The sequence below is a fragment of the Myotis yumanensis genome, unplaced genomic scaffold, assembly GCF_028538775.1.
Source record: "Myotis yumanensis isolate MYYU_CA2020_CCGP unplaced genomic scaffold, mMyoYum1.0.hap1 SCAF_5, whole genome shotgun sequence".
NCBI classification, from domain to species: domain Eukaryota; kingdom Metazoa; phylum Chordata; class Mammalia; order Chiroptera; family Vespertilionidae; genus Myotis; species Myotis yumanensis.
The window spans coordinates 5,113,389-5,137,662 of record NW_027223756.1 but is presented as its reverse complement, the minus strand read 5'-3'; the positions used below and the strand labels follow the sequence as shown (position 1 = coordinate 5,137,662).

The 24,274-nt window shown below is 57.9% G+C and overlaps 1 protein-coding gene across 1 annotated transcript in view; it reads left to right on the top strand.

Annotated features, from left to right (window-relative positions):
- Positions 1-3,159: 3,159 nt before the first annotated feature.
- The window catches only part of ERGIC1 (endoplasmic reticulum-golgi intermediate compartment 1), an 83,246-nt gene continuing 62,131 nt past the window's right edge, over positions 3,160-24,274 (top strand). Inside the window, exon 1 of the mRNA XM_070414399.1 lies at positions 3,160-3,353. Coding sequence (XP_070270500.1) covers positions 3,160-3,353 — 194 coding nt within the window. The remainder of the gene's footprint in view (positions 3,354-24,274) is intronic.

Sequence of the window (24,274 nt, the reverse complement as noted above, 5' to 3'; positions counted from 1 at the left end):
AGCTGGGGCCGTTCTTGCCACACAGGCCCCTCTGTAATGGTGCTTGAGTTCTTTTTTTTTTTTTTTTAGTATATTTTTATTGATTTCAGAGAGGAAAGGAGAGGGAGAGAGAGAGAGAGAAACATCAATGATGAGAGAGAATCATTGATGGGCTGCCTCCTGCATGTGCCACACTGGGAATCGAGCCCGCAACCCGGGCACGTGCCCTGACCGGGAATCCAACCGTACCCTCCTGGTTCACAGGTTGACGCTTGACCACTGAGCCACACGGGCCGGGCGCTTGAGTTCGTGATGCAGAAGGTGGCTTCTTCCAGAGCAAGCGAGTCGGCAGGTGTAAGCAGAAGCCTTGATGCCCTTTACGAGCGGCCCTCAGGAGTCAGACACTATCATTTCTGTAATGACCTGTCGGTTCCCCAGGCCAGCCCTAGTCACTGTGGGAGGTGACCGCACGAGGACGTGAAAATATGAGGAGGCCGGCTACCACAGGGAGCCACAGCTGTGATGCAGTCTCTCCCCTGGCCAAAGAGCTCCAGAACTTTCCTACTTACCCCTTAGCTCCATCTCCCACTGTCCTTTGGGAGGACGGATCATTGGGACTGGCTGGGTACAGTCCCCACAGAGATCCTCATTGATGTGCCCGCTCCCCACCCTCTGTTCTATGGGAAGACCTGCCTCCCTGGGAAGCCTCCATTCGGCCTTCCACTCCCAGCTCTGACACCCCCTCCACGTGCAGGCTCTGCTTGGATGCGGGGGCACGACGGAACCAACAGACACCCATCCACCCTGGAGAGCTACGAGCCAAGATGGAGGGGTAGACATTAGCCAATGACCATAACCTGGTCACAGACGGTGACAAGTTCTCCCAAGGAAAACTGGAGGGTGCCATGCGAGCATAGAATGGGGCCCCTGACCTTTACTGCAGTTAGTATTTGAGCCGAGGCTGGGCAGGCGCTCTAGCACCTGGTTCAGGTGGAAGTGTCTCAAGCTACAGAATAACAGGAGCTCAGGCAAGACAGGTGTTTCCTTTTCTCTTGCTTAGACGTCTGGGTAGGTGTTTGAGGACAGGTACTCTGCCACGCAGTGACAGGGACCCAGTCTCCTCTATCTTGTTGCTCTGCACAGTGTGGCCTTCACCACCTGGTCCAGGATGGTGGCATCCAGAGTTTGGGCATCTAGATGGAGAAAGGGACACAGAGGGTGATATACACCAACTATCCCAGAAGCTGCCACAAGCCACTTCCCCTTACATATATATCAATGGCCAGAACTTGGTCACATGGCCACCCTTAGCTGCAAGGGAAGCTGGGAAATGAAACTTTCATTCTGAGCAGCCATATACCCAGCCAAAAATTGGGAGCTCCATGATCGTACAAAAATAGCAATATAGTCAACCGTAGCTTTTATTTATTTGCACTGTGCCAGGCACGGACCTTAGCCTTGACATACACCAACACATTTCATCCTCACAACAGATCTATGACAAAGGTACTAGTATTGCTCCATTTTCCAGATGAGAAGACTGAGGGAAAGAGGTAAAATAAGTGAGTGGATAAGCTGGACCGCGTACCCATGTCGTTTGGCTCCAGCTTGGGCTCTGTTCACAGTTATGAAGAAAGGGAGAGTGGCTATTGGGAGACATGTGCGTCCTCTGCGCATACGGCTGGGTGGAAGAAGGAAGGAATGCGCTCCAGGTAAAAGGAACAGGAAATACTAAAGCTCCCCCTGCACCCCCACTTCCAGGAGCCAGGTCCTTTAGCACAATGCCTCTCAAACCTAAATGCCAAGGCATCTCCTGGAGGTGACGTGAAATTCACACGCGATTCCATAGGTCTGAGCTGGGGCCAGAATCTGCCCCATGGCGCCCCAGCAGTTGGCACGGGGACCACATTTTGAGGAGGGAGAGGTGTGGTCAAAGGCCCCCCACGGCATAGCTCCCTCCTGAGAAGCGCCAACAGTCCTTTGGGCCCAGTGGCTGCCCAAGGCCCCTTCACCCTTCCTGCTGCCCTCAGGTTTCCGGTTCGGTCTGAGATTTCTTTCTCTATCCCAAGAATACCAGCCCCTCCTTGAATGAATGAATGAATGAATGAATGAGAAGGCCAGAGGTCAGCGGGTAGGAGAGGCAACTGTGAGGCCATGTGTATGCTCCAGGGGGGAGAGTTTGGTTCTCAGCCCCACCCTGTCCCAGCCCCTCCGCACCCCACCCCCTGCTGAAACTGCATTCGGAATCCTCCCAGAGGAAGAAGTGCCACCATTTCCCTCTATTTATAGACAAAGAAACCGCCTGCAGGCCCTGCTTTTAGACGTGAGCCTCTACCTTCCTCCCCTGGGATTTTCAAGTTCCCTGTCACCTGGTCCTTGGTCCTTGGTCCTTGGCGGTGGGGCCAACAACAGCATGGGGGGGGGGGGGGGCAGTTCAGAATGAGTTTCCTCTACATGGGTCTTGTGTCACCTCAACTATCATCTCCTCTAGTCCAGGGAGATGCTGATTACCTGTGACTTTCACAGAAGGAAACTGAGGCTCACAGAGGCCTCCTGGGCCAGGGCGCAGACCAGGCCACCGTCCGCCTCCGGGACAGCCTGCATGTCCTGAACGCAGTTGGAATGAACGCAGAGCCCGCTCCCAGGCCGACCACAACAGCTTCAGGGCCCGAGCCCTTCCTCGGTGCCAGGACAGCACTAAGCCCGTCTCCAACCAACCCTCTCATGTGATCCCCAGGAAAAAGCCCGCCAGGAAGTGTCCACCTCCTCCGCGCAGACCGTGGAAAGGGGTGAGGCTCAGAGAAGCCAAGTGCCTTCCCCGGAGAGGCACAGTAGGGAGATGCCTTTTTGTAAAATCGTGCCCCTTGCAAACCTGGGGCTGCCTGACCTCCCTTCTCACGCAGTCTTCGGCCCTTCTCAGAGCTGGACGCTGTGCAGGGCCCAAACCTGGACCCTTCCATGGAGTCGTCACACTCAAGGACTTTGTTTTACAAACCCCACCGGCAGACGCTCAGAGGCAGAGGGGTGTGCCCAAAGCCGCGCAGAGAAAGGGAGAGAGAAGGAAAACACCGTGGGGGCTGGCAAAGGACGAAGGCCTCTTTGGGGGCTCCCTTCCCCTCCGAGAGCCTTTACCCCAAAAGGCCCGCCTCTCCCCCTCCCCTTCCCGGCCCGCGGCGTCCAATGGGCTGCGCGGAGCGTCACTTCCCGGCGGCGGCGGCGAGCGGCGAGCGCCCGGGCGGGGGGCGGCCGGCGGGGGCGGGGCGGGCGGAGGAGGCGTTGGCAGCCGGTAGGGACCCACGCGGCGCCGCGGCCCGCCTGGCCTGCAGCGCTCCCACCCCCGGCGGCGACGGCACGATGCCCTTTGACTTCAGGAGGTGAGTGAGGCCCCCCCGGCCCCCGGGAAGCCCCCTCCGCGGGCGCAGGGGTGCCTGGCGCGCCGCGGGTTCCTCCTGCCTGGCGCGCAGAGCGGCTCCCGCCCCGTGCATGCCTCGGCAGGCCCTGGGGACCCCGGGCCGGGCCGCCCGCCGCACACAAAGCCTGCCCGAGCCCGGAGGCCCCCCTCGTGCAGCCCCCCACCTCCGTGGGCAAAGCCACCCACCTCGGGTCGCCTCCTCCTTCCTTCCCCGGAGCCCCCTGCCCAGCCTGCCCGCTCCCTAGCCGGTCTCACGCTTCACAAATATGCATCCCCCCCACCCCCCATCTAGGACACAGATCCCCCCACCCCCCCACCCAGTGGGAGCACACAGCCTGCCCCTTCCTCCCTCTACAGAGCCCCTTGCGTGGACCCCACCCCAGCTGACAGGTGCGTCCTGGGCACCTTGTTGAAGGAGCCCCCAGGGACCCCAGGGTCTGCAGCGCATCCCGCCAGGGGAGCAGCTGGGGGGTTTAGGTTACCACAGGCCCAGGCTGCCCCCCCCCCCACCCCCCCCCCCCCCCCCGCTGGGCAGAGCAGGGGGCCTGACCCCCAGCCAGTCCTGGGCCTGGGCGCTGGGTCTGGGGGCGCCATGGCGAGGGGCAGAGGCCCTGGAGCCTGGGGCAGCGCTGTGCAGCGGGCCCAGAGCCTGTGGCCTTGGCTTCCTCCAGTCTTCACAATGGGCCCTTTGTGGGGCCAGCGCCTCATGGTCCGCGTTGTGCGGGGTTAGGCCTTCGGAAAGCCTGCCTGGGAAGGGGTCTCCACCAGACTTCCCCTTGGGCCACGGAGCCCCAGGGGAGGCCCTGGCCTGAGGCAGCCACACCGTGGGGTCCGGCCAGGAACACAGAGGGCTGGTGTGGGCAGGAGCTGAGTTAGAGGTCTGGCTCTGCCCCCTCCGCTGAGAACCTGGGCGCGTTCTGGAAGTCAGGGAGCAGGCTCGGGGTGCAGACCTCCCCTGGCTGCTCAGCTGGGTGACCCGGGCAAGTGTCAGCCTCTCTGTCACCACCTGCGGTTTGGGGCTACGCACAGACTCCCACCTGTGAGGACGGAGGGCCTGAGAAGCTCTTACTCAGGGCCTGTACGGTTTCGAGCCCACGGGTGGGGGGTTGGTGGGTGAGAAACTTCTCCGCCAGCCCATTTCCTTGTCCACAGAACAGGGGTTCTGGTGCCCAACCCCCAGGAGGGAGCCCTCCCTCCCTGACCGCCCCGTCCCTCCCTCCCTCCAGGTGTGAACCACGTCAGGGCCAAGTGACAGCCTTCTCCGGAAGACAGACCTGGCAGTGACCCCCATGGCAGGTGGCACGGTGGGGGTTCGGCCTGGAGAGGTGGTTGGCCTTGGAGCTCTCGCCCTGGCTGACGTGGTACCCCAGCCTGTCCTGGGCACCGATGCCATCTTGCAAGCATCTGCCAGCTTCCTGGCCCTTCCATGCAGCCCTGAGGCTGGCACTAGGGTCTCAGACAAACACTTGCAGATGCAGGGCTGTTTGGAACAAGGAAAGCACCCCCCCCACCCCCCACCCCCATCTTGATGGTAGCCAGGGTCTGTCCTCATGCTGACATTCAATCCAGGCTGTAAGACCTGGGATTGGCACGTGGATTCCTGGGCCCACAGAGCCTCCCCGTACCCAGGCTGTTAATTCCTGCCTCTCCTCACCCCATGTGATTCAGTGATGTTTGACCTTGATGGAATCACTGCGTTTGATCATTTAAGCCCTTCTCTCTGTGCCTGATTCCCCCATCTGCAGATGAGAAAGTTGAGGTTCCAGGGTCTTGCTCTGCACCTCACGGGTGCTAGACTGACGGGGGCGCTTGGGGCCCCAGGTCGCACACAGCTCCTGACCTGGTGGCCCTTGAGATGCACGGTTCAGGGCCAAGGGGGTCCCGGCTTCATACAGTGCTTTAATCGATTGCTTGAGGGCGTGGGCTCACCACCTAACGGGGAAAGTGGATTCAACACTTTACATTCCCACCTCGGAGCATGAGCCACTTGTGCCCAGGAACCTGCAGTTTTTAAGATCTGTTACCTCCAGGGCTCAGGTGCTGAAGAAGGTCCCATCATCCCAGACATTTCCTCCTCTTCATGTTGACTCATCAAATGTTTACGGTGCTCAGCCCTCTGCCACGGGGCCCACGTGCAGGGCCTGGAGACACGTGGCCCTGCCTCTGAGCACTGGAGGGGAGAAGGGGGGTGGGCGTAGGGCATTCACCCAGGAGTAGGGGTGTGTACGGGGCAGTCACCGCTGTACAGGCACTGTGGGGTGCGGTCTGGACATCTGTGAGAGGGACTTTTAATCTCATTTTAAATCAAAGGGAGGAGAGACCGTTTGCCCAGGGCCTTGGTGAGCTGGTGGGGCTGGGATTTGAACTCGGGACTGTTAGCTCCGAAGCCTTTGTTCTGGGAGAGAAGGGAGGGTTTGGAGGGTCCCACAACCCTGTCACTTCTTTTAAGAGCTGTGGGGAGTGGAGAGGGGCATATTTTGATTGGACCCTCACCCCCTCCCCCCACTTCAAGGCCTGGAAGAAAACCAGGCTTCCTGCTCAGTCTGCTCTCCTTAAACAACACCAGGCGGAGTTTGTCCTTCCTTTATCAATACTCCTTGTTTTCTCATTGTCTATGGCAGCGGTTCTCAACCTGTGGGTCGCGACCCCTTTGGGGTCGAAAGACCCTTTCACAGGGGTCACCTCAGACCATCGGAAAACACATATATAATTACATGTTGTTTTTGTGATTAATCACTATGCTTTAATTGTGATCAATTTGTAACAATGAAATTGGGGGTCACTGCAACATGAGGAACTGTATTAAAGGGCCGCGGCATTAGGAAGCTTGAGAACCACTGGTCTATGGGATCTTGTGCAACTTCCCTCCTGTGTCTTCATCTGTGAAGTGGGGGCGAGAGCAGTGGAGAGGATTAAATGAGATAATGTCTGTTCAGCACGTCTACCCCGAGTGAGCTCCCAATATATTGTGGCCGCTACTCTCATTATATATGTGTTATCGAATCAACTTTGTTTCCTAACACTATGCAATTCACTTGATTATTATGCTTATACTTTCTTTCTCCCTCCCATTGAAACGGAGCTGCCTAGGGCAGAGATTTGTATCTGCCTTAGTTATTGGTAATTCCTAGAACCGTGCCTGGGCCCTTGGAAATGCCTCACGAGGAAGCCAAAGGCATGGTTGCGGTTTGATAGCCACCTCTCTCTCCCCCGGGCAGGTTTTCAGCTGTTGGTGATTTTCCCCCTCCTTTCCTTGAATTTGCTGGAAATTGTTGGGGGTGGGGGAGGAGGCAGAGTGCAGAGGGAGGATCCTGGGCCTTCAGAGATTACTTGTGTTTGCTTTGCTCTGCTGCGTTGTTTCAGTCACCGCCGAACCCTGCAGGTGTGGAACTGGGCTTGAGACCCAGATCCGGGGGCGTTGGCCCAGACCGGACCCAGTTCCTGCTGGCGGGGGACGGGTACCACCTGCTGCCTCCCCCTCAGCCTGGGGCGGGCGATGCGGGCGGTTCCTGCAGCCCAGGCCCAGGGAGCCTGAGCGCTGCTCTCAGGGAGGCCTGTGCCCTGATGGCGAATCGAACCGTGACCTCCGGGTTCACAGGTCAGTGCTCATCCACTGAGCCACGCCGGCTGGGCAACCTTTTTTTTTTTTCTACACTAACCTCATGTGGTGTGACGCCCGATTCTGAAATTGCCTTTAAAGACCCCCACTGCGGTCTCACGCCAACATAGGGCATGTCACTCTGGACGGTCCAGGCTTCCCTGGACACAGAATGAGATGGAGACTCCACTCCCTAGGGCCTAGGCTGTTTGGGCTCCTGGCCGCAATGCCATCATACCTTGAGACGGGGCTGTAGCCAGCTGTGGCCTCCTCAGTGCCTCTCCCCATCTGGTAATCCTTTCAGACTTTATTTTGGAGTGGCTGTAGGCAGTTTTCCTCGGGCATTGATTGGCCAGGCAGGCAGGGAGAGAGGAGGGCATTGGGGTGAGGCCTCCCCGCCATCTGCATCACTGAACCTCGACTCTGGCTGTACGGGAGCCACCGGAGGGGCTTTCAAAGTCCCCAAACTCAGGCTGCATTCCGGACCCAGTGGTCAGGACCCGGGGGAGGGGCCCAGGCGTCGGTATTTATAAGCTCGTGGAGTGGTGTCAGTGCACAGCCGTGACTGAGATGACTGTCCTAAGCCCAGAGAACTGACAGCAAGCTGGGCCTTGGAGTCCGGTCCCACCTGTCACTCCTGGGTGACTTCTGGCGAGCCAGTTCCCTACTCTGAGACTTTTCTCACCAGTCGAGTGGTCAGTGAGGGGTCTTACCTCGCCACTGATGCCCTTACGTTGAAAGTGTGGGCCCCAGACCAGCAGCTGCAGCATCGCCGAGCTTGTGAGAAGGGAAGTCTCTGCTCCCCCCCCCCCCCCGCCCCCCCCCGAGCCTGCACCTAGGCTAACGAGGTTCCCCGGTGATTGGGGTGCCTCGCCCCGTGGGACTGACTTGACTTAGCATCTCCCATTCTGTGCTTCTCCATACCGTGTCCCCGCTTGGAGAGTCACAGCATGTGCTGACGTACTAAAGGGTCTGAGAAGGCCTGCATGAAAGGAACCAGAGTCACTCAGTTCAGCCCCGCTTTTGCCAAACTTACTGTCTAAGTCACCCTGTTGCTCATAGAGCGCCGGGTACCATTTCTCAGAATGAGGTGTGGGAAACAGCCCTAATTGATCCCTTTAAGGAAGTGGTAATTAGCCTAATTGTCTGTTGTCAGCTTTTAACATTTAGGTCTGTGGATTTAATTACATTGGTTGCATATGCAGAAAAAGTACAGGTCGGGACAGAACCTCCAACACGACTACGTATTCGGTTAAAAAAATCCCCGCCCTCGGGGGAGGCAGGAAGAACTCGGGGTTGCACTGCCCACAGCGCGGGCGTAGGCACAGTGCTTTCTAACCCCCTGGCCTGCTGGGGGATCAGCACTATTGCGGTTTTAAGCGCAGGGAAACAGCCCTCAGAGCTGCTGGGTCACACCTCGGTACCTCACAGGGCCCTGGGGACCTGCCTAAACCTGACAGTGCCATTCACCCCCTTGAACCTGGCGAGCAGCACAACCTCCATTGGAAATGGACTGAATATTCTCTTAGACCCCATTGGAGACGAGGCCTGGCTGTTAGTAAACGTAAGTCTAGTCAGGGGTCCCTGACGCACTGGGGACTGGTGCTGAGACAGCCCCTGCAGGAGGTTAACTGTCCCTCGTGCTGGCCTGGGGCTTGCATCTCAGGAGGGAAGGAGGCAAGCTGACCTCCTTAGTGAGCCTGACGGTCCCCCTGCTCGGGGTGTGCTGAGCACTGTGCCGGGCATGTCATTGGGCTTAAAGGCCACCCCGTCCCGAGAGAGAGAGATGATTATTAGGAATTTATTTTTATTTTTTAAAATTACCCTACGGGGGGGGGGGGGGGGGGAAGGACACTTATGTAATACCCTTTGTAATACTTTAAGCGAAAAATAAAAAAAAAAAAATTAAAAAAAAATAAAATAAAATAAAATTACCCTACAGTAGAATTGACCTTTTTTTGGGGTGTACTCATCTGTGAAATTTAAGATATTATATCATGTAACCACCCCCCGATCTAGATATAGGACAGTTTCAGCAGCCCAAGAAATGTTATAGTCACACTATTTTTTTAAAAAAATATCTGTATTGATGTCAGAGAGGAAGGGAGAGGGAGAGAGAGAGAAACATCAGTGATGAGAGGGAATCATTGATCGGCTGCCTCCTGCACACCCCGCACTGGGGATCGAGCCCACAGCCGGGGTACGTGCCCTGACCGGGAATCGAACCCCAACCTCCTGGTTCCTAGGCTGATGCTCAACCGCTGAGCCACGCCGGCCGGGCGATAGTCACACTATTGCTTCACTTTTAAAAAATGGTAGTAAGAACATTAAGGTGACCCTCTGAGCCAGCGTGTCAGTGCACAGCAGTGTGGTCAACACGGGGCAGAGTCGGCGAGCAGGTCTCTAAACTGACGTGTCCTGTGTGACCGAAACCTCATAGCCGTCGAGCCGCGTCCCTCTTCCCCCAGCCCGACACCCTCTGTTCCACTTTCTGTCTCCGTGAGCTTGACTGCTTTAGATGTGTCCTACAAGCGATATCATAAAATCGGTCCTTCCGTCACCCCGCACACCGCCCTCCGGGTTGATCCATGTTGTATGTGGGAGGGTTCCTTTGTCTTCAGGCCGAGTGTTACCCCCTTGTATGTGCATGTCACACTGTCTTTATCCGACACAGTTAGGTTGCTTCACGTTACTGCGAATAATGCTGCAGTGAACATGGGCTGCCTATATGTCTGCAAGGTCCCGATTTCAGTTCTTTTGGATAAAAACCCGGTCATGGGATTCCTGGGTCATATGGTAGCTCTATGTTTAGTTTTTGAGGGGCCTGCAGACTGTTTTCCACGGTGGCTGCACCAGTCTGCCTTCCCACCGGCAGGGCACCAGGGTTCCCTTCTCTCCACAGCCTCGCCAGCAGTTGTCTTTTTTGTTCATGTTGACAGCAGCTATCCCAGCAGGTGTGAGGTGACGTCTCCTTGTGGTTTTTATTTGCTTTTCCCTGGTGATTAGTGACGCTGAGCATCTTTTCATATGCATGTCGGGCACCTGTGTGTCTCCTTTGGAGAAATGCCTATTCAAATCCTCTGCCCAGTTTTTTACTGTTTTTGTGTTTCTTTTCTTGTTGGTTTTTTTGTCTGTTTTTGCGCGATGCAGTTGAAGGAGCTTCTTGTATATTTTGGATAGTAACCCCTTTTCAGGTATATGGGTTTCATAAAGAACAGTTTTTCGCTCTGTTCATTGTTCCCTTGATGAATTCCGTTTTGAAGCAGGGAGCCAAGGCCGGGACGTGACTGGCCCAGGGCAGGCCGCTGGGAGGTCAGGACCGAGACTGGAGCGCGGCGATTCCTGAGCCGATTCCTGAGCCGGGGGCTTCCGCAGGTGCGGTCCTGCCTCGCTGATGCCTGGCCGTGGCTGATTTTCATGGTTCCCCCAGGCCTTCCCTTCCCGCCACCAGCTGCTGACATACAGAATTTCACCAAAAGGTCCCTTGAGAACTGTGGGCGCCGCTGTGATGTTCTGCGGGTCCAAGCGTACATTCCTTGTGTGGAGACAGTGTCTCCAGATATTCAGGGGAACGTGCTCCATGCTGGGCTGAGCCTGGCCGCCTCAGAACGGACCTCACATGGTGCTTGTTCAGCCAGTCTGTCTGGATTCGGATCCCTTCCCCGTGTTCACCCGCCGTGGGACCCTGGACAGGACGCCGCCTCTGTGTGCCTCGGTTTTCCTCATCTGCATATTGGGTGCTCATCCTTTCCTAGCCTGGTTCCTGCGAGCCCGCATGAGATGGGCTTGTGTGGATGCTGGACAGATGTGCTTAGAAAAAGGGATTGCGTTTGGCTCATTGGATAGAGCAGTGATGGCGAACCTATGACACTCATTCTTTTGGTTGATTTTTCTTTGTTAAATGGCATTTAAATATATAAAATAAATATAAAAAATATAAGTCTTTGTTTTACTATGGTTGCAAATATCAAAAAATTTCTATATGTGACACGGCACCAGAGTTAAGTTAGGGTTTTTCAAAATGCGGGCACGCCAAGCTCAAAAGGTTCGCCATCACTGGGATAGAGCATCGGCCTATGAACCAAAGAGTCCTGGGTTCGATTCGGTCAAGGGCACGTACCTTGGTGGCAGGCTCCTCCCCGGCCCTGGCCCTGGTTGGGGCACGTGCAGGAGGCAACCAATCGATGTGTTTCTCTCACATCGATGTTTCTCTCTGTCTTTCCCCTCTCTCTCCCACGTTCTAAAAGGTCAATAGAAAAATATCCTCGGGTGAGGATTAACAAAAAAATAAATAAAAATATAAAAACAAATAAAAGAAAATGGGACTGTGTTTGCCTCCTCCTGGCCTTGCCCGGCAGCATGTGCCTGAGCTCCTCGCCTGGGGGACATCAGCAGGGGCCTCGGGCACGTGGGCGTGCTGAGACCAGGGTCTCTGGGGTTTGCAGGGCCAGTGACGTGCTCACGTGGGGACCCCCGGGAAGTTAGACCTGGAGCCGGGCTCCCCTCTCTAAGGGGCACCTGCCTGGTGACTCCAGACGACAGCCCAGATGCCCCAGGGCCCAGGGAGGCGCCTCGGTGGGCAGGGGGGGCGGCTGCCGCCCAGCTCTGTGGCTGGTCGCCTGCCGGCCGAGTCCCCAGCTTTTCAGGAAACGTGACTATGATTAGCAGCCGCTTCCAGTTTCATTTTTGTTGAACATCATGTTGGGCCAAACCAAACCTTGCTGAGGGCTGACGACGACCTGCAGCGGGCAGTGTGTGGCCTGTGTGTCACAGAGGCTGGCCAGGTGCACAGGACGCGGGCAGACCCGCGGACACCTGGGACGGGGCTGTGGGCATGGACTTGGAGCCGAGGCAGAGGAGTGAGGGACTGTCGGGTGTGGGCAGAGGCAGCCTGGGGCTCCCCTCCTCCCGATGGCGCTGGGATGGCACCGCCAGCTCCGCCACTGGACCTGACGTTCCTCTTCGGCCAAAGCCCTCGCTCCAGGTCCTCGAACACCTTCAGCCCCCGGGGCGTCTCTTCCAGGGACTTCCCAGGGCCTGCGTGGTTGCAGCCGTGCCCACTGTAGTGCCCACCTGTCCAGTGGCCGGCTAAGGTCCTCCTGGACTCCCTCAGTCCATCCTTGCATCAGGTAGTGTTCTTCCCATTTAACGTGATGAGGATGCAGGGCACGGGGGGGGGGGGGGGGGGGGGGGGCTTGGTCAGGGTCCCCCAAACCGCGGATGACATCACTGAGACCCGGGCGCTCGCTGGTGATGCCAAAGGCTTTCTTATTAACCACACGTTCGTGCCCCGGAGCCTTATCGCCTTGATTTCCTGGGGCCCCTCCACAGAGACCAGCTGAGCTGTGTTTATAGTTTGTTGACCATTTCCTGTGTCGTGTGCGTCTTTGTGGGCAGCGCTTCCCGCCACGTGCCTGCCAGCCGGGGAGCAGGCAACGGGGTGCAGTCCTTCCTGTGGGGGTTCCATCCTGCCCTTTCTCTGCCCGTCTCTGGATCCCCCATCCACAGGCCAGGCGCTGGCAGGACTGTCAGGGTCCTTCGTTCACTGAACATATTTATTGAGGGCCTACTGTGTGCCAGGCACTGTTCTAGAAGCTGGGGATGTAACATTGAGCCAAACAGGCAACTCCTGCCCCCAACCTCCTGAGACTTCTGTTTTAGTTTCAGTATTTTGCTTCTCTCTCTCTCTCTCTCTTCCCCCTTTTTTAAAAATTAAATACAATTTTAATTTTGGGAAAACTTGGATTTACAGGAAAGTTGTAAGGATAGTACCGAACCCCCATCCGGTTTTCCCCGTGGCTCACAGCATACGTTCCCACATTTGCCACAACTAAGAAACGGGTGTTGGTACATTATTATTATTATTAACTGAACTCGTGCTTGACTTGGATTTTACCTGTTTTCCGCAGGTCAGATCCAATCCAGCAGCCCCACTGCGCTCACTGGTCGCGTCTCCCCGGGCCCCTGGGGTCGGGAAGAGTTCTGGCTCTTCCCACCCTTGGCATCTTGGGGAGCACGGCCCAGGGATCCTGCGGAATGTGCCCCGGTCTGGGTTTGTCCGGTGTCTCCTGCTAATTAGGCTGGGTTGTGGGTGGAGTGCCCTTCCCAGCGCATCCCGACACCCACGTGACCTCATTGGTGGCCTTGACCTTCCGCACCAGGTTCAGGCAGCCTCGCCAGGCGGCCCCCTGTATCGGGGCTCTTTCCCCCACCTGTCAACGGGCCGCCTCCAGTGAAGTGGACCGCCAGCGGCTATAGTCCCGGTGCGGCTTCACGTGACTTAACCGCCTCTTTCCGCTCCGCTGGTGCAGGGCCCACTGGGGTGGGCACCGCTGAGCGGGGACCCTCCTGGCTCTGAGTGGTCTGACTCGCTCCCCACCCAGTGTTTCCATTGCACCCCGTGCCTGTCAAAGAAGAGGTGGTGGCAAGGCCCGTAGGAGCCTTTCGTGAGAGAAGGCTTGAAAGGACTAGATGTGTTTCACCCAGCGCGGGGAGGGTTTTAACGAGTGTGTTCGAGACCTGTCCCGGAGTCTTTAGGCCCCTTAGGTAGACAGAGCGGGGGGACCATCTGTGGATCCAGGAGGTGGCTGTTAGCTCTGGGTGAGCCAGCATCTCCCCACCGTCTCCTTGTGCTAAAATCTCTCCCTCTCTCGCCAGCTGCAAGTAGCACCTCCTCCGAGAAGCCCTCCCTGTTCTTCCGGAGGGGCGATGCTCCCCCAGCTGCACCAGGCTTTCCCGGAGCCCTCTGACCCTGCTGCCCCTCTTGTACCCATCCGGCTCTGTGCCATGCACCTCCCTGGCTCCCTTCCTGTCTCACTCACTGGGCTCCAGGCCATGAGGTCACAGCCCAGCCGGGGACTGGCACACAGTCAGGGCATGGCAATCCCTGGGCGAAGTGCTCAGCGGAGGCTTCGTGGCTCTGAGGCAAAGCAAGGGTTGTGAGCGTGTTCGACGGGCCTGGGTTCAAGTCTCAGCCACTCCTTCCTAGCTGTGTGGTGCTGGGTAAGACGCTTTGCCGCTCTGGGCCCCGGTTGCCTTAATGAAAGTCAAGCCGAATAGTAAATACTGGTAGTGCCTGGCTCCCAGGACTGTCACGAGGATTAATTGAGCTCATCGCTGCAAAGCCCTTAGGACTGTGCCTGGCATCTGTTAGGAGCTTAGTAATTATTTGTTACAGAATAAAGCACCAGAAATCATAGGAGATTTCTGGATTGGCTGGAAATTGGTCTCGAGATGCTTCCTTAGATTAGCCTAAGTCAGCTAATTCCCATGAACCTGAAATCTCAGTGATTTAGTGCAACACCAGTTCATTTCTCGCTCACGGACAGTTCCACGGTGGGCAGGGATGCTCTGCCTGTCGCCTGTCCCCAGGGACCCAGGTTCTGTCCATCCTGTGGCTCTGCCTGCCTCCAGGGTGTGCTCATGGCCTGGCAGTGGGTGAGGGGGAGAAGGGAGGACAGCGGGTTGGGTGGAGGGTTAGAATGTGGCGCCATCGTGTCTGTCGCTGAGCTGGGACCTGGCCTCACCCTGTTCCAGGAGCGGCCGGGAGATGTGGTCCAGGAAGAAGAGAAAAGGTGGGCTTGATGCGTGCGCCACCGTCTCTGCCGTGGTAACCTGAGTCCGTTTTCAACCTTCCGGTACCATCTTCAGACTTTTGGGGCCTATTCCTAAACAAAGTGGACTGTTTACTTAGTCATTATTCTTTAAACGATTTTGTTTTTTTTTGAAGTTAACATTTTTATGTAGAAAAGATCACTTTATAACATCTTTGAAAATGAGAAAGTAGTACCGTCTGCTGCAAATAGATAGAAATCATGGCAGGTTGTGAGGTTGTGAGGTTGTGAGGTCGCCGCTAGCCGGTGCCTGCCGGAATCGCTGGGTCTGTGACTAACGGCTACTAGCCAGCGCTAGCGAGCTGAGCGGCGAAGACCGGGCCGTCTGCTGCCCTGAGACTTTCCCTTGGATGTCCTCGGCGTTCTCAAATGAGAACCCAACAGGGACGACCCCCTCACTGTGACCTCTGATGTCACTTAACCAGCAGGTCCCCATCCTGCCCTGAAGTCACCCCAAGTCCCGCCGGAGGGTGGCTTGGGTGCCGTGCTTTGGGAAATGCTGGCGTAGGGAGCAACCAGCACGCACAGACAAATCCCGATCCTGGTGCAGCAGGGGAAGGGGGTGAAAATCGCCCTTTCCCCTCGGAGCCCTCGTCACTTTACAGTTTGTACCTTGACCTGCGAGGGAGGAATTAAGGGTGTCACTTCACCGAAGGGGAAACTGAGGCCCAGAACAGGGCCTGCTGTGCCCCCTCTCCCCACGGGTGCACCGCAGCCTTGAGCGTTCTTTCCACTGTCCTGGCTGCTGCCTGGCCCGGGCAGGCTTCCTGCCAGAGGTGCGGCCACACGGGACCTGGTCCTGTGTATTCACGCCGCTCCTCCCATCTCTCTGTCCCCGTTCCCATCACCCGCCGGGTCCCCAGGAATGCCAACCTCCCGGGTCTGCTCCGAGGAGCCAGGAAGTCAGAAGGCGGTCCTGGGCGTGCTTGGGAACGTGCTGCCCATTTGCTGGCCCCGTGGGTGACACAAGATGCCCTGTTCTGGGTGACAGCATCCGTGGGACCGCTCGGCTGCTGCTATTGCAGGGAGGGCTCCCCACGTGTCGGGTTTGTCTTCCTGACATTGTTTTGTGCTGCTTGACTCTGGGTGGAGTTCACCAGTGATTTGTTCTCTCCTGCACTTCCCTGCCCCCATGTCCCACCCACCCCAAGTTACACCAGCACCAAGCCCCGCCCTTTGAAAATTCGCAGGAGGAGGCCCCGGATCTAAAGGTATTGTCATTCCTGTTGTGGGGACAAAGAGGTTGAGGCTCAGGGAAGCGGGGAGTTTGTGTATTCATTCATTCATTCATTCATTCATTCAAAGATTTATTGGGGAGGTTTTCAGGGAAAAAACAAGGAAGAAAGCGGCAGGAAGGGAAGGGCCGGTCAAGTGGGAATCAGATCCGGAGCCTGTGGGTGTGGGGCTCCTGCCCCTGTCTCCCCCCCCTTCCCCCCCTCCCCCCCCGACCTTCCACCTCCCAAAAAAAGAGTTTGAAGCCCCAAGTGAGATGAGACTCCCCTCATGATCTGGGGAGCGGTGCACCTCCACCCAGATTGGGGGCTTGTTGCCATACCTCTATGTTGGGAGAATGTTTCCAGGTTTCTCCTAAGGGTGTACGAGAGGAGTTGATTCCTTGGCAGTGGGAGTGGGAGATGGTCCCCCTGGACTGTGTCCCGAGAAATCGGGACGTCAGCCAGGACTCGGGCCCTGACCACAGGAGCAGTGACTGGCCAGCTGCCTGTCCGAATGGGAGTGACCGAGTCACCCCCATCCCCGCCGGCTCCACGGGCTTGGAATGGCACGTTACCCCCAGCATCGGAGGAAGCGGGGCGGGGGGGTGGGGAAGGAGACACCTGACGTTCCACCCCCAACCCAGCCTGGGGTTTACGCCTGACTGTTTTCATTTTGAGGAAACAGAGGCTCAGAGAGGTTGAGGGCCTGGCCCAGAGTCACACAGCTGGCAAAGTAACAGAGCCCAAGCCTTAGACTCAAGACTCTCAGCCCCCAGTGAGTGACGCGCTCCGATGGCTCCCCGCCCCTGGCAGTCCGGGTGCACCCGTTTCTCAGCTTTGGTTGAGCAGGTGTCGTCTCTAGAACCGGCAGGTTTGTTTTCCGTATTACCTGGGCCCGGGGCTGCCCCACCCCCTCCCCGCAGTCGGTCCAGGTGGCCTGAGGCGGGCCTGGGAATCACCGAGCAAGTGTCCTCAGTGATTGGCAGGATCAGGTGCGTGGGGGAACCCTGAGCAAGGGCACCCCATTATGACTCAAGTGTAATCCTGGGACCCAGCGCCACAATTCTTCAATAACGGAGTAAGTTGCATGAACGCATCGTCATACGGGCCTGGAGTTTAGGAAGCCCTTCGGAGATGTGTGTGTTGTGGGGTGATGGCTTTCTCTGCAGATGAGCAAACTGAGACTCAGGGGGTCAGGCAGCTGGAGAGGGGTGGCAGGAACGCAGCGCCCGAACGTGAATCCCGTACTTTTCCTAGTTCACGGCAGGGCGCGTCTGCGTCTTGGTGAGTGGCAGGCCCTCAGGGCCCTCCTGAGACACTGACACGACCGTGGGTTTGGGCCCTTTGTCCCAGAGGCAGAGAACGGGACCTGACCCGGACTCCGCGCTCGGATATTTCTGGAAGGAGGGAAGCGAGAAGCCGCAGGTGCTAGGCCGCGGGGGTGGTGACGGTGGGAGTCACTCATTGACACCTCGGGGGTGTCAGGCACAGGGCTTCACCATCTAGGGCTCATCCTCAGATCTCACAACAAGACCGTGGAACGGGGCTCACTCCCGTTCATAGAGGGGGAACCGAGGGGGAGGCGTTTCTCCTAGGGTTGGCGTGTGTTCAGGTTCCGGGCTGATTAGAATCAGTAGCTGTGGGAGCCGGGAGGGCCTCGAGGTGGATAGAGCCAGCTCCTTCCTCTTGGAGCGGGGGACCCACCGCTCCGAGCTGAGGCCCTGCCCACGTTCCCCCGGCCAGCCAGGCGGCAGCCGACTTCTCCCCACTCGTTTCAGTTGGCTGAGTGGGAAACTGGGTCACTGTTGAAGCCTGGTGGTTTGTCAGAGCTGAGTTCACCCTGAGTCAAGGAGGTATGAGAAGGTTCACCCACCCGCCTCCTCCCTGCCCCACCTCACCCCACCTGGATCAGGTCCCTGGAAGTGGGGCCGCCCCGGCACGTCACCCACTTGGACCTCCGCCTGCCTCGCACTCGCACTCACCGGAGGATGACGAGTCAGCCACCCCGGCCTCACCTTCCCCAGGGCTGCCTTTGTGTGCGGCCGGGCAGACCTGGGACCCACGGCCTCTGAGCCTGGCGGTTCCGCCCCCTTGCTGTGTGTGCTTGGGCAGCTCGCTACACCTCTCTGAGCCTGCTTCCCCGGATGGCCGCACGGCGTGAAGGAGAGAGCCTCCCCCAGCTCCTGGCGCCTCGTTGGTTAGTCCAGTGTCATGGCCTCTCCACTTCCTTGTCCCCGCGCATGCAACTTCCTGACAGACTTGATCAAAAGCAGAGGTTGTACACTGGTAGCATGGGGCCTAGATTCTGCCCAGTCACAGATGTCATCTTCTGGTCCTCACAGTTATTTTTTATTTTTATTTTTTAAAATATATTTTATTGATTTTTTTACTGAGAGGAAGGGAGAGGGATAGAGAGTTAGAAACATCGATGAGAGAGAAACATCAATCAGCTGCCTCCTGCACACCCCCTCCTGGGGATGTGCCCGCACCCAAGGTACATGCCCTTGACTGGAATCGAACCCGGGACCCTTCAGTCCGCAGGCCAATGCTCTATCCACTGAGCCAAACCAGTTAGGGCTGGTCCACACATTTAAACACATTTCCTTTTTAAATATGTTTTTATTGATTTGAGAGAGAGAGAAAGGGAGAGGGAGAGAGAGAAACATTGATGGGAGAAAGAGACATTGATCGGCTGCCTCTTGCACGCCCTACACTGGGGAGTGAACCCAGGAACTCCTGGTTCAACCACTGAGCCACACTAGCTAAACACATTTAAAAAAATGTATATATTTTTATTCATTTCAGAGAGGAAAGGAGAGGGGGAGAGAGAGAGAAACATCAATGATGAGAGACAACCATTGATCGGCTGCTTCCTGCACGCCCCACATTGGGGATGGAGCCTGCAACATGGCCATGTGCCCTGACTGGGAATCGAACCGTGACCTTCTGGTTTATAGGTTGACGCTCAACCGCTGAGCCACACCAGCCGGGCAGGAGGTCTCTCTCTGGAAGGAGCCGTGGCCTTTGGGAGACAGGAGAGACCAGGGTGAAAGCGAGCTTGGTGTCCCACCAGGCTGCCACTCCTGGCTCTGCTCGGTCACTGCTGGCTGCCCTGGGCCTAGGACAGTGCCGGCACACTGGAAAACTGTCGGATAGCGGCCAGCAGAGTGTCCCGGGGTTTGAGTTGCAGCTCTGCCCCCACAGGCCTCTGATTCGCCGGCACCTTGTCCGCGTCATTAGCGGGACTGGTGAGGTGCCTTCTTCCCAGGGGACAGTGAGATCCAGTGAAGTAGTGCAGGTCAGCGGTCAGCGCGGCACTGCCAGGGAAGTGGCCGCTCCAGGTGGCTGTGACTGTCGCTGAGTTTTCACAGGTCTCTCTGTGTTTGACCCCTGATGCCGACCCTCACAGGGGACCCTGGCCCAGCAGGTGACAGCTGTCATTTTGCATCTACCTGAGCAGCCTGGTGGTACCAGCCTCGGGGAGAGAGGGCACGCAGGATTGGCCGAGGGAGAGGGCCTCTGGGGGGAGCCACGCCTGTTTGTCGAAGGAGCGCCTGTGTACTTGCGGGTGTGTACGTGTGAGTGTGGACGCGTGTGGAACTGTGTGTTGGTGCCGTTGCTGAAGCCCACCGGTGGCTGTCGGTGCCCCAGCCCGTGCCACCGTGTGGGGCTCCCTAGTGCGGGGACGTGGGGTGTGGACCTGGTGTCCGCCCCGTCACCGGCTGAGCCGGTTTCCCGTGTGTGGCTCTCGCCCGGGAAGGTATTGCACAGGAGATGCAACGTGTAGGAATGTGCCCTCCACCCAGCACCCGGGACTCGTGAGCTGCTCCCGCTCTGCTCCTGCCCCTCGGCTGTCTCCAGAACACACACCCGGCGTTGCCCTTGCTCGATCTTTGCGAAAAGCTCACTTTGGCTGGAAGGGGGAGCGTGGAGCGGTGGGAGCCTCCTGCGGGGCCGAGTGGGGGGCGGGGGTGGTGCCTGCATAGGGCACATACCAGTTCCTTCTCTCGTCAGGGCCAGGGGAGAGGCTCAGTTCGCACTCAGCGAGACCAGAATCCTTGTGTTTATACAGAAGCAAGTCCCAGGCACAGGATTGTGTGTCAGGGAAGCTTGGGGTGGGGCGGAGAGGCCTTGGCCGGATCGAAGCGGTCATGTGGCCACTATCATGTGGCCGCGATTATGGTCCAGGCCAGCAACCCTACTGTGCGCCCAGCAGATCCAAGTTCATAACCCCGCAGGGCACTGGGGTGGGGGAGGAGCACCCTGTTGTCCAAAGAAAGAGCAGCTTTGGGCGCTTGTGAGGCTCCTGCCTGCCAGGCGCTTGGGGCCAAAGTCCTGGCTTCCCTGCCCTGGAGGGAACACCTGCAGGAGAGCACGTCCCTCCTTCCTCATGCTGCGGAGGCCCTCGGGACGGATAACATCAGGGCAAGTTCTGCCCGAAGCCCAAAGGGCCTGGGGCTGCGGAACTCAGCTCTGAGGACCTGACTCCTGAGGCTTGTGGTCCATCTTCCTTCACTTAGTCCAGGCTCCTCACCTGGCTGCCTGGGACCCCCCTTGGGCCTGGGTGGGCACTGGGCGGCCTTACCAGGAGGTCAGCTCCCTGCATGTCTCCTCGGTGTCCCCACCCCCCATCCATCCTCAGGCCTTGGGTCCAGGCAGGGCCGTTCCTGTAAATACCAGCTCCCTGACATATGCATTTTTCCTCTATGATTTTTCCTGTTTTGATGAAACACTGCTCTTGGCTGTGAAGGTTCCCAAGAGGGGCTCGAGGCCCCGGTCATTCAGGAACTCTGCTCCCAGGCCCAGCCCCACACCCTGCCGAATTCCACCGGCCGAAACCTTCCTGCCCCGCTGAATGAGGCTCGTCCCTCCCCCACCCTCAGGTCCCAGGGGTCCCATGCTCACCTCCTTATCGCTTTTCCTGAGAAAGGCTGCATTCCAGCCCAAAGCGAGACTCGCCCCCCTCCTTTCTGTTTCCTTCCAGGCTGGGGATGGGAGAGTTTGCTCAAGTCCATGGCCACGCCTGCCTGGGTCTGAGCCCACCGCGTGGCCCCTTCTACAGGCTGCCTGTGGGGCAAGGACGGGGGTTAAGTCCATTGGCCCGTCCATTTGTTCGTTTGTGCATTCCTTCAGCAAATGCTCTGAGCACCTACTGTGTGCCAGGCACTGTTCTAGGCACTGCGCAGAAGAAGAGGGGGAGTTTAAAAGTGTCACCGTGTAACAGTGCTGTCACCTTCCCTGTGAAGTGTAGCTGCTCCCACCGGCTCCACTTTTCAAGGCAGAACGGAAGCTCCTGGAGCCCATGCAGGTGCCGGGACTGCGGGTCACCTCTCAGCCACCTCTGTGGGGGTCACTTTGAAAGGCCCCTGGAGCCCTCTGCAGTCCTGACACCTCGACCGAGTTGAGCTAGAGTCCAGCTCTTGCTTTCTGCCCGGCCAGGCGTCCTTGGGCAGCAGACAGCCTGCCCAGCGTACACGGAGGCCACAGTACGGCCCAGAGGTGCTGGCCCGGGACCGGGAGGCCAGGTGTCGGTAACTCCACACTCTAGAGTCAGTTGTTGGGGCTCCGTTCACTCCCGGGTTTTCCCTGCTGCGTTTCTGGCCTGTGAGCTCTGCTCTGCCTGAGGCCCCTTCTGTTAAAAGTATTTGTCCTGAGGAATTCCAAGTTTTATTTATTTTTAGAAATACATTTTTATTGATTTCAGAGAGGAAGGGAGAGGGAGAGAGAGAAACATCAATGATGGGAGAGAACCATTATCGGCTGCCTCCTGCACGCCCCCCACAGGGAATGGAGCCTGCACCCCGGGCACGTGCCCTGACCAGGAATCGAACTGTGACCTCCTGGTTCATAGGTCGACGCTCAACCACTGAGCCGCATCGGCCGGGCAGGAACTCCCAGTTTGTGATCTCACTGACCTGTTTACCCAGCCCACCATCCTGCGGGTTTGTTCCTCATTCATTCTTTCAACAAGCAGCATGTATTCAGTGCCAGGCCCCTGCCAGGGACGGGAGGGGCAGGGGCACCAGATGTATGTGCTCCTGTCCCCAGGAAGCTCACAGCTTATGAGGCAGTGAGAGGACGGGAGAGGCTCGAGATCCGATGGGAATAGCCAACCCCCAGGTGGCGTCCTCAGGGCGCCTGCCTTCTCCCGTCTGTTAACTCATGTGATCCTCACGGCTGCACCTCGGAGGTGGGTAGGATCTGTTATGATGAATGTTTGGTACATTGGGAAGCGGAGGCACAGAGAGGTTAACTGACTTGCCCAGGGTCACCAGCTAGTGGCCGAGCATCTGGTTCCCCAGTCTGTGCCCTTCACCCCCACAGGGTGCTGCCTGGCTGTGATCCTGCTAGATAGAGAAGTGGGAACAGCGCGTGTCGGTCTGAGGACTGCGAAGGAAGCGGGCGCTCCCAGGTGTGCATGTGGCAGAATCGAGGCCAGTGGGCCCCTGGGCGGAGCAGCCCTGGGCTGGTGCCGAGCGCAGGCCCTGGGGTCTGGCCGGGAGAGGGCCCGGGGCTCAGGGCCTCGCGGGTGGGGAGCTGCAGCGCGGGGCGTGTGAGTGATCTCGCTCTGGGAGGAAGGGAGCCGTCCAGGGCGTTGCCACGCCAGGTTTCTTGTGAGCACAAAAACATCTTCCAAAGCCAGGCCCCGGTTCCACGGGGCTTGGAGTTCTGCCTGAGGCCGGGCCGGTGCTGGGGGAAGAGGAAGGGCCTGGCTGGGGCGGATGCAGGCTAGGCCGGCCTTGGCCTGAGCCTGGCTGTCACTGGCCGCCAGGGTCACTCTGGGTGAGCCGGGTCCTCCCTCCTGGACGCTCAGCTTGGAGAACAATGCGGAGCCCTTGCCCCTGCCTGCAGGGCCCTGCGGGTCCGTCCTCCCCATCTGGGCTGACCTCATCCCGGCCCCCCGCCTCCCTCCCTCCCTGGGCTCCGGCCGCTCAGCCAGGGCTTCGCCCTCCGCAGGTCGGCCTCACTCTGAGCCATTGCTGAGCACTGGCTGTTCCCTCCACTTGGAATGCCCTTCCCTTCCTTAGGTCTCTCCTGGGAGGGGCCTGGTCTGACCGCTCTGCCTGAAGTGTCCCTGGCACGCCCTGTCAGAGCACCCTGTGTGCTCCCCTCGGCCCTTAGCACATTTCAGAGCAGTCACATCTCCGTTCTTGTTGGTTAAAGCATTTATTACCTGTCCCCTCCGCGAGGACATAAATCCCTCCACTCATGGGCCTCGCCCCTCTGCTCCACTCCTGTTTCCCCGGCACCGTCCATGGTGCCTGGCACCGGTGGGCACTGAATATCGTTGGCAGACAAGGAAGGATGTAGTACGGTCACAGGCCGGGGGAGCAGCAGCTAAAGGCGGTGCGGGACCCTGGATGGGACCTGAGGCCAGAAAAGGATGTTCTCGAAGGGCTGGTGACACCCTAGTGAAGCTGTGGCTACCGATCATGTTGCACCCAGGCTCACGTCTTCGCTTTCAGAGCCTTTCCGAAAAGTGATTCTGTCAGATGGGAACCCTGGGGAAGCTGGGTGAGGGGGTGGGGCTGTCTGTCCTTTTTCGTTCTCTCCTGTAAGACTCATGACACCGCCGCGGAGGGTGACGTGAGAGGAAGGGGACAGATAAAGGGCAGAGGAGAAAGCGGCGAGTGGAGACTTTGTTATGACATCGAGGCCACAGGAAGGAGCATGTGTTTGGACAAAGGCTGCTGATGGTGACGGGAGGCATCTTGCAGCTATAAAATCCTGTTTCTGTGAAGAATTTTCAGCAGCCGGTGGGCTGGCTGGCCTGACGCGGCTCTTTCTTCGGAGACGTGGTCCTCGCCTCCTGAGCTCTGCCTCTGGGAGGGTCCCTCTGTGGCGCCCACCGATGCCGGGCTGTGCAGAGCTGTCCAGGCGTCCCCAGCCCAGCACCCTCAGCAGCGTTTACAAATGTCCACCCTCCCCCTCCCTCCCCCCCGCCCGGCCACGGTCACAATCCTTGCCATATTTACCTCTGCCCACACTGTTCTGAGCTCTCTATTTCATTTACATGGGCCTGCTTTTAAAAACTTGAATAGATGAGTTTAAAGTGGCGAACGTGTTACCTCATCCCTCCCTAGAAATGGAAAACCAGTGTCACCTGCCAGGAATTCAAGGTGTCCTTGAACTTCAGAGCACTGAGCAGCGAGTTCTAGCTCCGGGCTATTGGCAGTAGACGGTGCTGAGCCTGAAGCCTGCTCTTCCCTTTATTAAAAAGTGAGATCGTTAGGTGATAAACCACCTCCTAGTACCTCAGGCGCCTTTGTCCTCCGCTCATTCACGGGAATTGGGGAAGTGGAGCGGGCGGATCTCCCTCCCTGTCTGCCATCTGCCGGTCCACCTAAACCAGCGGTTCTCAACCTGTGGGTCACCACCCCTTTGGGGGTCGAACGACCCTTTCACAGGGGTCGCCTAAGACCATCGGAAAAACACATATATAATTACATATTGTTTT